At 40.0% G+C, this 14,676-nt stretch overlaps 1 protein-coding gene across 1 annotated transcript; it reads right to left on the bottom strand.

Moving 5' to 3' along the window:
• Positions 1 to 1,691: 1,691 nt before the first annotated feature.
• On the bottom strand, positions 1,692 to 14,009 carry atp6v1d (ATPase H+ transporting V1 subunit D). Its single transcript, XM_055640751.1, has 9 exons — positions 13,748 to 14,009; positions 8,823 to 8,940; positions 8,159 to 8,238; positions 7,711 to 7,778; positions 6,534 to 6,578; positions 5,343 to 5,446; positions 4,576 to 4,642; positions 2,979 to 3,057; positions 1,692 to 2,176 (listed from the first exon to the last, which is right to left on the bottom strand). Exons 1-9 carry the CDS (start codon positions 13,786 to 13,788, stop codon positions 2,038 to 2,040), a joined length of 741 nt encoding a protein of 246 aa, XP_055496726.1. The 5' UTR covers positions 13,789 to 14,009; the 3' UTR covers positions 1,692 to 2,037.
• Between the last annotated feature and the right edge of the window lie 667 nt (positions 14,010 to 14,676).

Raw genomic sequence — 14,676 nt, 5'->3', positions numbered from 1 at the left:
CGGCGACAAGTGGCAGTTCGCCCACAGCCCGAGCTGCGCCCCCTCATCGGGACACCGACCCCCAGGCCCACTGCAAGCACGGAAATCCCAGATCAGCAACTCCAGAGGAACACATAGGGGCAGAAGCTGATGGTGTGCAAGGTACGTCTTGTTCTTGGGGTGGCGGATGAGGGGGCGCAGCTCGGGCTGTGGGCGAACTGCTACTTGTCGCCATAGCGGCCCATCGGGGAGCGGATTCCCCTGGAGTTGGAGGGGGAGGGCGGTATTGTGCTGTTTGATCGTCCCCTGCTATCCCAGGGACGGAGACACAGCGGCTTTTGAGAATGGTGGGCAATCACTTCCAAAGTTCTGCCCACACAGTCAGTACACCTCTCCTACACTTGTCTCCCGCACTAAGATCATCTCGCAGAGAATGATCCCAGCCTAACCCTCCCTATTCTCTCATATTCTGCAAGAAAAAAACTACATTGAAGACTCAAACTCGCGATCGAGTAACTGCCGAGATCAATGCGCAAACTCGTGACCTTGCGAATATGAGCCGAGCACTCTACCACTGAGCCAGCCGTTAAAATCTACGCTAAAAATCTTCCATTCCGAAAGCCGAAAAATTCCGAATTACGAAAAGTGTCTGGTCGCAAGGCTTTCGGATAAAAGGTTGTGCACCTGTATTGGAATGATAAAAACCATTCCAACATCTAAACACTGGGCTTCAGCCCCATCCTACCCTTTCAGGCTTTGATCACTGCAGTTGTTTTTCTTAGAAAACTAGCTCAAAACACTATGGAGTATGTGATTTAATATATTAGTATCCAACTAATATAACTTACTTTATCTCTCCCCGACGAAAGCTCACAATACCACCAAATATCAACTTTGGTAGCTAAATTGCTACACAAAGTAAAGTTACAGTTCAACAGTTGCCTATGGTGATCCTCCAGTGTTGCCATTTATAAATGTATGATCCCACTAGCTCGTCTGGTCTTCCCTGAAAGGTTATATTACCGTAAATTTGGGAATTATACTGCTACTTTGAAATTAGAAAACCATATCAGATTTCCAGCTCCACAATCATTAAGAGCTTACTAACCACTTTAATGGCAATGCCTTTATTAAGTCTAGAAAAAACATATAAATATCAGAATAAATTAAGTCGTGAACCATTCATTGTTTAAGAATGTTAAGAACCTTAGGGTATGAGAGCCAGAAAGATTATTGAGTTTTCCCTCTATTTGCAATCATACTTGGGCAAGGGACATAAATATATAACTTTACTATCTTCATTCTATATATCTATTAGTACAGATCAAACTTTAAAATGTTACTATTATTTTAGAACCATTGTGAAATATACAAATTTTGATTAGTGCAATTACACCACTTTAAATATCATTGGATTCTGCCTTTTTTTTTACAGACGTGGTATAAAGCAGATGGTAGCATCTTCGTGGTTCAAAGGAGAATAATGAGAGAAAATAGTGGGTTCTTCCTTAAAAACTGACCTATGAATACTGCTTTTCCAGAATCCAGGCTGGGTCAAAAGCATAACAAAGGTAAGCTATATGTAATGAATATGCACGGAGGAGAAAAATTGGAACCTAATTACTAACCAACAAGGTGACTTAGAAACTGTTTTAATTGCTGTTATCTAATTTGAGCTGTTTCCATGGAATATTCAAAGAGCTAAAGACACATTCCTGTATTATTTTTAATTACCATTATGCACAACGTTACAACACAAAAACATCCAACCATTTAACATTGCTTTTTAAAATCATTTAATCAACTTGGTTTGCAGGAAATATTTCATGAGCTCACTGTAAAGAGTAATAGTGAATAATTACATCTCCCATACAGTACAGAAATGTGCAAGAATCAATGTTTTGTTTACATGTAACAAATTGTGAACTTACAAAACAGTATCCACCTGACAAGTGTAATTGGGTTTGCAAATCAATATTAAATATAACATACAAATACATCACAATTTTAAGCTCGCTGCTTCAGTGAATGGTCGGTAATGGGAGCTCCTTGCTTAGATTAATCAAAGAGCAGGTCCTCGTCCTTTTCATCTTCAAGTAGGTTGGCTGGTGCATTATCATGTTTTAATCTCCGACCTTCCTGTTCTTTTTCTCGCTTTTCCTTCGACTGCTTTTTCTTTTCCTGGATCTTTTTTAACCTGTATGTAGAGTGGACATTGCTTATTGATGCCTTTATCTTTGGATTTTTAAATGTCCCACATTGCTGTTTTATGTATATTTAAGTAACCCAGTAACAAACTTAAGAGATGTTCCAACAGAACCATATAACAATTACAGCACGGAAACAGGCCATCTCGACCCTTCTAGTCCGTGCCGAACACATATTCTCCCCTAGTCCCATATACCTGCGCTCAGACCATAACCCTCCATTCCTTTCCCATCCATATAGCTATCCAATTTATTTTTAAATGATAAAAACGAACCTGCCTCCGCCACCTTTACTGGAAGCTCATTCCACACAGCCACCACTCTCTGAGTAAAGAAGTTCCCCCTAAACTTCTGTCCCTTAATTCTCAAGTCATGTCCCCTTGTTTGAATCTTCCCTACTCTCAGTGGGAAAAGCTTATCCACGTTTATCCCTCTCATCATTTTAAAGACCTCTATCGTCCCCCCTTAACCTTCTGCGCTCCAAAGAATAAAGCCCTAACTTGTTCAACCTTTCTCTGTAACTTAGTTGCTGAAACCCAGGCAATATTCTAGTAAATCTCCTCTGTACTCTCTCTATTTTGTTGACATTCTTCCTATAATTAGGCGACCAAAATTGTACACCATACTCCAGAATTGGCCTCACCAATGCCTTGTACAATTTTAACATTACATCCCAACTTCTATACTCAATGCTCTGATTTATAAAGGCCAGCACACCAAAAGCTTTCTTTACCACCCTATCTACATGAGATTCCACTTTCAGGGAACTGTGCAGAATGCCACAACACTCACCGATAGAATTCCTCCCTTTCTCTTTCATCCAACTCGGTAATGATATAAGACAAGGTGCGTTCAATCCGAGGAATTATAACTAAATTAAAATGGTACAGTAATTAGTTGAGTAGTAACATGACATTCATCAATTCTAATACATGGTATGACACATAATTCCAGATTTGCATCTTGCCAGTTTGTAAAAGGAGAAATTACACATTTTCCACTTGCAATTGTCACCCTTACCCAAGGTTGTATTATAAAATTAGGTTGTCCTGCATTGATAATCACTTTTACCACACCTTCAGAGAATAATTATTTCTCATCCTCTAACCTTCATATCATTCTGGACTTGTTATCAGATGTCTCTGCATCACTGTATTCAAGGTACTGTACATTTGTTTTCTTTCTAAGATATGGATTTTCATACTTAGTGACCTCATCTTTGCCAACACTCTGCAAGCATAGAAAACCTTCAATGAAGCAGCCATTTTCTAGTCCAATGGACAATTTGCATTATCCGGTTAGGAAAATGGTGAAATAGAAATAACTAGAGGTTGGAATGACTCCCCGTTTGAACATCTCTGATGAGAATTTGAACCCAAGAAAGTTTTGAGAACACTTATGATCCTGAAAAAAAACCTGCTTAAGTTACTACAATAAACGATTTCCAAACTTATTGGAATGTTTCATCGCCATTAGTAAATATTACATTTCTGATGTAGTATGTGATAGATCAACTTTTTTTTAAGATGGTCAATAATCCAGAATACGTGTCCCATTTTGGTTTTGTTCTCTGACCCAACAAAGCTGATAATTGACAATCTCAGAATCATCAATAGAGGAAAACCTATTCAAATTTTCAGACTGCTTTGCTCTGCTGCTCGAATAAATTACACTTTTATATTTTCCAGTGCCTTCGTTGGTCTCTAGCCACAAATGGAAATTGTCATCTGTACTCATGGACTGCTTAAAGGGCCTGTCCCACTTGGGCGACCTAATCCGCGAGTTCTGGCAAGTTTGCCCTCGACTCATACTCGCAGCGAGGTCGTGGGAGGTCTTCATAACTCTCCTTCATGCTCGAGAGTGGTCTCCGCTAGGCCGTGGCGTATTTTCAATATGTTAAAAAAGGTCGCCATGGAAAAAAATAGATACTTTTTTACTAGTAGGTTCAGTCGTAGTAGGTCGGCATGTTAGTCAAAGGTAGTCGTAGATAGTCTTCATCATAGTTGAAGGAGTTCGTCTTCACTCTCCACTATTCGATGTTCAATTTTCCCAAAGTCGTAGCTGGTCTTCAACATGTCATTTTTTCAAACTTTTCTAAACTCGCCAATTAGGTCGCCCAAGTGGGACAGCCCCTTTAGAAGAAAATGCTTATATCCTAGTTTACAGAAAGGAAACATGAATTACCTATTTTATTCAACCCATTAAACCAAATCCAGCTATGCAAGGTTTAACTAAATTGATTTCATGTGATTGCCTATGAAAAAAATTAAATGAGAATGCTTTCACATTTTCTAAGATTTGCAACATGATTTTTTTTTTAATGAATTGAGATGCTCAATTGTCTGAAATGGTTATATCTTAAAGACAATAGCAGAAATGAAGAGCCTACCATGTTCAATTGCGTTTACACGCCTATTTGTAATTTTAATAGCTTCATCCAATGTCACAAATGAAGTCTGCAATAAAAAGAGTTAAGTTTAGTCTGCTAATAGTGGCAAACAAAAAATAAGAATTGCCTACTTTTATGTTTTTTTCTTTATACTTCAAAACATACATCTTAGTCAAGCATAACCATTAACAAGCGTAGGTTGGGCGATCGTTTCGCCGAACACCTCCGCTCGGTCCGCAATAACCAAGCTGACCTCCCGGTGGCTCAGCACTTAAACTCCCCCTCCCACTCCGTCTCCGACCTCTCTGTCCTGGGTCTCCTCCATGGCCACAGCGAGCAGCACCGGAAATTGGAGGAACAGCACCTCATATTCCGTTTGGGGAGTCTGCATCCCGGGGGCATGAACATCGAATTCTCCCAATTTTGTTAGTCCTTGCTGTCTCCTCCCCTTCCTCAGTCCCCCTGCTGTCTCCTCCCAGCCTTCAGGCTCCTCCTCCTTTTTCCTTTCTTGTCCCCGCCCACGATCAGTCTGAAGAAGGGTTTCGGCCCGAAACGTTGCCTATTTCCTTCGCTCCATAGATGCTGCTGCACCCGCTGAGTTTCTCCAGCTTTTTTGAATAACCATTAACAAGATTGATAGTTATGGTGCATTAATGAGAGTGTACTTCTGCTAATGTAATTTTATGTTTACGTTACGTTTAAAACTTAATTTTAAACTTTTAACGGTACAAGATCAGATCCTAGTCTTGCTTTTCACTACCTCATACCTGCAATGATGCCAGTTCAACCAGAAGTTCCACTGCTTTGGCATAATTCCTCTTCAATTTAGCCAGCTGTTCTCCACCTCTGGCCAGGCCGGTCAACTCATAACCTTAATTAAAAAAACCTCAATAACATCAGCTCAAGCACTGCAACTAAAAATTTAGGAGAATTTGTGCATCTCCAACTATGTGGGGGAGGGTTTTGGTGGAAGTGCAAGTGAACCTCTGCCTCACCTGAAAGGACTGCCGGGGGTCCTTATGTGGAATACATAACTATTTGATTATCATTTTTGTCCAGATTGCCCTACTTTCTTTCCATATTCCTTTATCCTGAATATAATATGCTTTGAGTTTTCCAATCTTGCCTACCACTGATATTTGTGACCCCTTTTGCTACACTAAATTCTTAAGAATTGCTATACTTTCAATTCTTTTGCCTGGCTTTTCCTGGTTTCGGTTTCTCTAAACCTGGTATGTTTTTTTCTTCTTTAATTGACCTTTTAACACTGATATCCAGGACTCCATGGATTTTGTTGCCCTTACCGTTGAATCTTACAGGAACATTTTGGCCCCGAACTCCAATATTTGTCTTTCCCACTTGCCACATGTAGTAGGTTTAGCTAGTGTTAGGGATTGTTGAGAAAGAAGCAGCTATAATCAGGAATACATGATAGTGCTGCTAATATAAAAAGGATCAACATTTATACTATTCCAAATGTAACCTGATACACGCAGAGCACTTAATCCACCACCTCTCATTCCAAGTTCTTCTCCAATGCAGAAGAGGTGTAATTAACCCTTGCACCAAGAGGGCAATACAGCCTTTGGAACTTCTCTGCGTCACAGAACAGTGTCTATTCTCCTGACTATGCTATCTGCTAGGACTACATTTCCTTTTTCTCCCCACATTTGAATGTGCCATGATTCCTCTGTCATGGTGTTAAGGACAGATACATCCTTACTGCAATACACAACTGCTGTCCCAAATTATCAGTGCTTTGTCTCTGCATCTTTTAGGCAACATTTTCATCAAATTGTGATTTAAGCAACCTGTAAGGGCAAGGTCAACAGAGGACGTCATTGATCCCTTGTGGTGCAACATATCTTCTATGGATAATGCAGTTACTATAAACCACTTAATCATTAAGAAGCACAATTAACATTTCCATTTTTGATAAAAGTAGAGCTTTTACTTACTATCTCCTCCTTCGTGATAATGTTCAAACACTGGTAGTATAACACCTATTGAAACATAAATGCACTAAATGAGGGAACAGCAAACAAATTTCATATCAAGTCACTTTTTCTTTTTACAGATACAATTCATACACTGCTCCTTTTCTTGCTCAAAAATGTACATTCCTTTACCACTTTGTAGAAGTTTGAGAAGCAGCCAACAACTGACGTGTTGGTCATTTAGGTCTGCTACATATTATTACAATGCTAAAGAAATGAACTGACTGATCATTAGTATCAATCTATCCACCACTAAAACTACACAGGATGCTTTTCCCTCCTGGAAAGGGGATCCAAATCAGGGCTCCAAACCTGAAATTTCAGATAAATCAGGTCCAAGCAGACTATATGATTTAATTGCTCTTGTGACTGTGTCTATACTCCAAACAAGACAAGACGTTCCACCTTTTGTCATATGGATTTTGGTTAACCGCACTTCCGACAATTACACTTTCTAATGAACACACAGATAACATTTGCAATTGAATTTACGGCATTTGGTTTTGATCCAAACCATAAGGGAAAATATTTTCTCTCCCTCTACCCCATCATGATGAATCTAAAGAAACAAAATAAGAGTCCCTCATTTTTTTGCATTTGTTTACGTTACATTTAGTGCAAAATGGAATTAGTATTGAAACCACCTCACTTTTAAAGCTTGTATATTATTTGGACAGCCAATGACAGAATTCATTCTATTACATTAAAAATAAGTAGCTGTTTGGGCTCCAGCAGGATGAGGGAGCAGGCTCACTCCACAGAAGGGAGGAAGAAATTGAAAAAATAAATGTAGCAAAATATCAGATAGATCTCATTGCAAAACAAGCAACTGAACAAACCAAATGCATTTATTCAGTGTAAACCAGCAGTTCCTTCCCACAGAAAGAAATGTATTGTTCCCCCATCACTGTAAGGTTGAACATGACAACATATTGCAGAAAAATGAATTGTCGTCAATGGCATCTCTGGCAATAAGTCTACAGAATATTGCTGGTGCTTCTTTTAAATTGGCAAAGGTTTACAAAAACATCAAAATCCCATCAAATTAAAGCTTCTTGCTAATTTAGGTGTAAAACTGATGTTGCAGCAATACAAATGCCCCAATTCCCAATATATCAAAGTGTCAATAAAAACATACCTGCTACATTGTCTCTTTTAGCTCTCACCTTGACCTGAGCTTTGTTCACATTCTGGATCACAGTAGTACTGCATATACCAGAATCAAGAAATTAAATACAATAATAACCAAACTTGGATAATACACTCCTTCATATATCATGCAAATACACAATTTTAGTAATAAAAGGTCAAATGGAAAGGATAATGCAACTGCCTATGTCCTTAATGTGCAACATACAATTTTGGAGTACAAAATGCTAAATACAAAAAAAATTGTGTCAATTTACTCAACATTAATGTTGATCCACTACATAGAATGTGTAAATTATGTGCATAACGTGAATGCAACACAGTCATCAATTCATGGTTTTCCAACACCAACTAACCAATAACTAAATGCTGCAAATTTTGTACCAAGAGGATTAAATAAGTAATCTAGCAAAATATTTGTTTCTTTAGAGTCATACCTGAAATCTCCAGCAGTGAATTTAGCTTCAGCTAAAGAAAAAGCTGCTTCTCTCATTACTTCACCCATCAATGTCTTGGTCTGGAAACAGATAAATCACAATAAATAAATAAAATAATATTGTACAGAGTTCACGGCTTTTATTTTACTTAACTTTATTGTCGCTATTTTGTTTTTAAATGTAGAACACTGCTCCTTTATACATTCAAAAAAAATAACCTGCTATTTGTTCCTTCTGTCATTCTTTACAAAGGTAAAGTTTAATTAAAATAACATGTGGAGGACTTGCCCCAAATCAATGTTGCTTGGTGCAGGCCAAAAAAACTTGTTGCATCCACACACAATCTATAAACTCACAAAGAAGCAATAGGTTTGCACGATAACACAGTGGGTGGAGTCAAACACCACAAAGCAAAGGTTAGGGGAGGTGGGTGGAAATGCATCTCCCCACAAATTATGAAACAAGATCTATTTCACTAGCAAGAAAAATATGAATATAAAAACAGTAAAGGTTGCCAAATAGATATGGTGTTTGAAACTGACCAATTCCAGCCATTTCTTGATCAAAATTTGTAATACACTGAAATGTTAATGTTAACCACAATAGCAATAAACAGGAATATTTATTTAAACTTATATTGGTGGTCTTTATACATAAATTTCACCTCTATGATCTTTTTCAGGATTTGTCTAAAGCGTAGTGTCAGAGCATCAGACTTTTTCTTCAGTAAATTGCGACCAGTCTGAGCACCTTTCAACCGGGCCTTCATTATAGTTTGTGCCCTGTAGCAACAGGATAAAGAAACAGCGGTACATGTCATATTTGTATTACCTTTTCATTAGAATCCACGTAAAATTGACATAGCTTCTTATCAACACATTCAAAATGTTTAAACTAAGCAACTCCCATTTCTCTTTGTCACCCAGGACAAAGGTGGCAAAAGGAAAGTGCAGATACGACACAAAATTTAAAATTGATGGGTATCTGATAGGTTGGGCAATGAAGCTACAGAATTATACTGACCAGCTAGTACAGGGCATTAAATACTGATGTACAGAATGATGCATTCTGGGAGGTTTAATAAAGGTAGTACATATCCCATGAATGGTAGATCCCGAGGAGTATTGATGAACAAAGGAACATTAGTATCCAAGTTCAAAGATCTCTGAAGGTGACAGCACGTGTGGAGAAAAAGGTGGTGATGAAAGCATATTGGATTCTTATCTTTGTTAGCCAGGCCATAGGATACAAGAGCAGAGAGATCTTGGTACAACTTTATACAAATCTGTTCAGGCCACATTATTGTAGAATATTCTACACAGTTCTGGACATCACACTGCAGTGCAAAGAAAACTCAGCAAAATTATTGCCTGGGATAGAATATCTGGGAGGGGCAGCACAGTGGCGCAACGGTACAGTTGTTGCCTCACAGCACCAGAGAGCCAGATTCGATCCCGACTACGGATGCTGTCTGTACAGAGTTTGTACATGGGGGGTGAGACCAGGGCACACACACCGCACGGCCCACCCCCTCTCACAAGCCCGTTATGCAAGGGGGGGGGACAGGGCAAGTGGGGGGAGCGCTGTCTTGAGTGAAATTCATATGGTGCAAAGCCAAGGTGATACAGACACACCGCGATGAACAGGACGGTCAGAGCTGTAATTAAGACAGCTAAAGCAGTGTACGGTAAGTCCTTTAAAACGGGGTGGGGGGTAAGAAGAAGTGGAGACAACTTTTAAGAAGCCAGAGATACACGGCTGTGAAACTCGGCAGACATTTAGCATTACCGGTTGATTAGCCTTGGTTCTGAAAACTACTGCTTGCGTTTCTTTTTCCCAATGAGCCAATGAATTTCACCGGTCAGTACCGGCTACAACCTACGAGAACCTTCGACCTCCTGGCAACCCACGTAAGACCCCGTGGCGACCCACCTACTGCACGAGAATTCTCACTACTCTCCATGGCGGCTTCTTTCTGGTCACCGCTAATTTTTCAACATGTTGAAAAATTCACGATGACCATAATGAGGCCACGACTAGTTCCCAGAATGGGTGAACTCCTCACGACCATGAAGGCGACTCCCCGGCAACCACCTGCGCGAACATGTGGCAACTGCATAGTCTCTGAAGTGGGATAGGCCCATAAGTGTGCGGGGATCACCGGTCGGCGTGGACTCTGGGCCAAAGAACCTGTTTCTGAGCTGTATCTCTAAACTAAACTAAATTAGGGTAGCAACTCGATAGGTTGGGTTTGTTTTCCCTGGAGCAGAGGAAGCCGAGTGCATTCTCGATAGTGGTATACATAAATAGGAGAGGCGTGGATAACACTGATTGCAAGAAACCTTTCCATACAGCTCAGGCATAAAAACCAATAGGGTGATAGGTTAAAGGTGAAGGTTAAAGATACAGAGGGGATCTGAACAACAGTTTCTTTTTCCATCAAAAGTGTGGTTGCAATCTGTAACACTGCCTGAGAAGGTGGTTGAGACAAGTAAAAATAACTCTAAATAGCAAGCACAACAAGCTCAAAGACCGCTGCTACTATTCACTGAAAGTGGATAAAATAATGCAATATCCATCAACTTTGGTGGAGGTTTATTTAATCATGATGAACTGGTTATACTCACCAGAATTGAGAAAGTAGTTGTTCTCTCTCGTAATAATCTGGAATTTAAAATTTCATTTCTATCTGGTTCAACAAAAACTACAGCATGGGAGATCTGCCACCTAGCTTAACTGCAACTCCAGACCTATCCACATGCCTGACTCTTAAACGAGGTACTTGTTTCAATGGTCATTATGTAGGCTAAAAAAAATGGCCTTGTCAACAATGCCCAGATCCTGAATAATAAACCAGGCTACCTTACATATGAATTATTTTACTGTCTTCAAATCAGGTCTATAGGGGGGTTGCACGTTAAATCCAACTGGAAGACATCCGTCACTTCCGGTATATGTTATTAATGCTAGAAACCGTACTTTCCTACCAGTTAAAAGCCGCCATGTTGAATTTTTGCGCTGAAAAAAATTGTGGGAGTCGGGGTAAGTGTGAGAGACATGTACCCAACTTCAGAATTCCAACGTGAAGCGAAATGAAGGTAAAGAGAAGCGAGAGCTGAAGGGACAACAGCAGCTAAAGTGCTTGGTAAACATTGAAAATATTGTGAATTATCACGTTTGCTCACTGCATTTCATCAACAGTAAGGCATTATTCGTGTTTTTTCATGATTCCTTTGGTATCTAAAAATTCTCAGAAGTGATAAATCTGGCTGTAAATTTTTCTTCAGATGCGTTTTCATTTTGTATGTAAAAACCAACTTGGGAACCATGGGCGATTTAAAAAAATTACAGCCAGATTTATCACTTCAGAATCTTTTTCGATGCCAAAGGAATCAAGAAAAAACACAAATAATGCCTTAGTTGATGAAATGCAGTGAGCAAACGGCCAATATTTGCCAAGCACTCTGGCTGTTGTTGTCCCTTCAGCTCTCACTTCTATCTACCGTCATTTCTCCTCACCTTTGGAATTCTGAAGTAGGCTAAATGTCTCACACGCTTATCCCGATTTCCATAATTATTTACAGCGCAAAAATGGACAATTTCAGCGGGTTTTAACGGGCCCGCTACGCTGGAAACAATGGCAAGTGCCTACCTGCAGTACATCGCGTGTAATCCATTTGGATAGCGTAGCAACAGTACTGGTCATGGGTCGTGACCCGACTGCCGTGAAACCTCCCTATATGTACATCCCCAAAAATGTGATTTTTACATTCCGTTAATGAGGATAAATATACCAGAGTGTTGAACAATCAAGATATGTTAAAAAAAAATGTGCAGAAATCGTGTTTATTCATGGTGAGGTCTGATTTAGTTCTCTGGTACAATCAGATATCATAACCCCCTCAAACCAGTTCTCAATCTGCTTACATAAAAATATTTACTTCAAAAAATGGTTTGCATTATAAAAAGGTCACAGAAGACAGTCACAGTTTGTAAAACAGACTACTTTTCACATCTCCTGGAAACTGCTCAATTATTTGCTTGTGAAGTACTACAATTTATGATAGCCAATTTTTAAATGGTAAGGCTAATACGTAATAACCTTTTTTGGTGGTTAGTGGAAGAGTGAATCTTGGGAAAGGACTACCCATGAATTAACAGTGATAACATGAAACATTGCAGGAATTAATATGTCATCCTTCAAAGACTTTCACCAGTTCCACTGTATGTAGAAAGTAGGAGGATACTGCAGATGCTGGTTAAAATATAGACAAAATGCTGGAGTAACTCAGCAGGACAGGCACCATCTCTGGAGTTTAATTTAGAGATACAACGTGGAAACAGGCTCTTCGGCCCACTGAGTTAGCTCTATCCAGCAATACAGTATGCTAGTTTTATCCTTCACATTAGGGACAATTTACAGACACCATTTAACCCACAAAACTGCATGTCTTTGATGCGGAAGGAAAGCGGAACATTCGGAGAAAACCCACACGATCACAAGAACATACAAACTCCATACAGACAACACTCGTAGTCAGGATCGAACCTGGGTCTCTGCTGTCAGGCATCAACTCTACTGTTGCGCCACTGTGCCGCCCCTGGAATTTTCTTAAATTGTTCATGGGAAGTGACAATACTGATAGTCACATTTATTGAGTGTTCCTACTTGTTTCGAGAATTATGGCCATCTTGAACTATTGACATCCAGTGCAGTGATGAAAAAATTTGGATCCAGTGAATGTACATTTTGTTCCATGTCAATATATTGAAATAATCCATTATCAAATATTATTCAGTGTTTCCCTATATCATAGGTGAGTTGGCTCATTACACCTATACTGCACAAAGCCATCCCATTCCTTACTAAATTTCCCTCCAACCTTTGCATTTTAAGATTACCTTTAAAACCCACAAATTCTACATATCACCTACAAACTATGGCAGTAATTACAGTGACCAAATAACCCACCTACCTACACATCTATGGGAGGAAAGTGGAGCTATCCCTCACTTGGAGAACTTATAAAATCCACATGGACAGTAAGGGAGGTTAGAATTGTAACCAGATCATGGAATCCACTCTATGAGCACTTTGTTCAAAGTGAGTTTGAGCAATACACGATGACCAAATGCAAACTATAATTATTTGTAGTAAATTCGTAACTAGTTCTCGTATTTACATACGCAAATAATTCTTAGACGTCTTCTGCTTCAAAACAAAAGCGTATTACAATAACCCAATCGCAATGCAGAATTGCAACTTAACATGATAGTAGCAAGTCGTTTAAACTGGGTACGGACACAGCAATCAATTCCAAGAACCATCCACCTCCAATCACTGCTAAAACTTCATAGTTTGTAGTCAATGACAGTTCCTTTATTTGGAAAGAGACAGATGATTCAGCAAGGACCAGGCCCTTACATTGGAGCTACGCAGTAAAACACACTCGCATAGAAAATTAAAACACTCGTGTCAATTTAACAGAAAGCAATGCAAATTTCCAGAATCCCTCATATTTCCGCCCTAAATTCTAAAATTGATCCAAAATTAGAAATAACGGGCAACTGCAAAGAAAATAAACTCACATTCGCGACGGAAAGACTTCAATCCTCTCCTTCCCCGACATGTTTTGCTCTCGGGCAGTAATCCACCTGCGTGTAATGGGGGAAAGAAGGACAATCTTCCGGGGGCTCTGAGGAATGACCTTCAGTAAGGCGCAGCGTTGGCGTCAGGTCGGCTCCGGTCCCGACAAGCGGCGCCTGCAATTTAGAGCTAAAGTTTACCCCCGTTCGCTCTGGCACCTCGACCGTCAGCTGCGCACATCACGTAACAGCCGGATGTGACCAGACTCTCCCACCCCTTTCTTCCCAACAACGCGATACGTTCAATCCAGAAATAAGGATGTTTCTCCTTGCATGTTTATTATGTTATCTATTGAGTGTTGTGTTTACAAACCTATTGTGTTATAGAGTCATGCAGCGTGGAAACAGGCCCTTCGCCTCTACTTGTCCACACCGACCAACCTGCCCCATCTGTAGTCCCATCTGCTTGCGTTTGGCCCATATCCCTCTAAACCTGTCCTATCCAAGTACTTCTCTAATTGCTTCTTAAACGTTGCAATAGTCCCTGCTTCAATTACCTCCAGGGGCAGCTGATTCCACACACCACCGCCCTTTGTGTGAAAAAGTTACCCCTCAGATTCCTATTAAATTCTTCCCCCTTCACCTTAAACCTATGTCCCCTGGTTCTCGATTCCAACTCTGGGCAAGTGACTGTGCATTTACCTGATCTATTTCTCTCATGGTTTTATACACCTCTATAAGATCACCCCTTATCATCTTGTGCTCCAAGGAATAAAGTCTCAGCCTGCTCAACCTGTCTCTCGTTTCCCTTATCCCTAACCAGTCTGAAGAAGGGTCTCGACCCGAAACGTCACCCATTCCTTCTCTCCAGAGATGCTGCCAGTCCCGCTGAATTACTCCAGCACTTTGTGTCTTCCTTTGATTTAAACCAA

Source organism: Leucoraja erinacea, chromosome 9, assembly GCF_028641065.1.
Source record: "Leucoraja erinacea ecotype New England chromosome 9, Leri_hhj_1, whole genome shotgun sequence".
NCBI classification, from domain to species: Eukaryota; Metazoa; Chordata; class Chondrichthyes; order Rajiformes; family Rajidae; genus Leucoraja; species Leucoraja erinaceus.
Note: the sequence above shows the minus strand (reverse complement) of the source record. Positions and strands in the feature narration are given on the sequence as shown.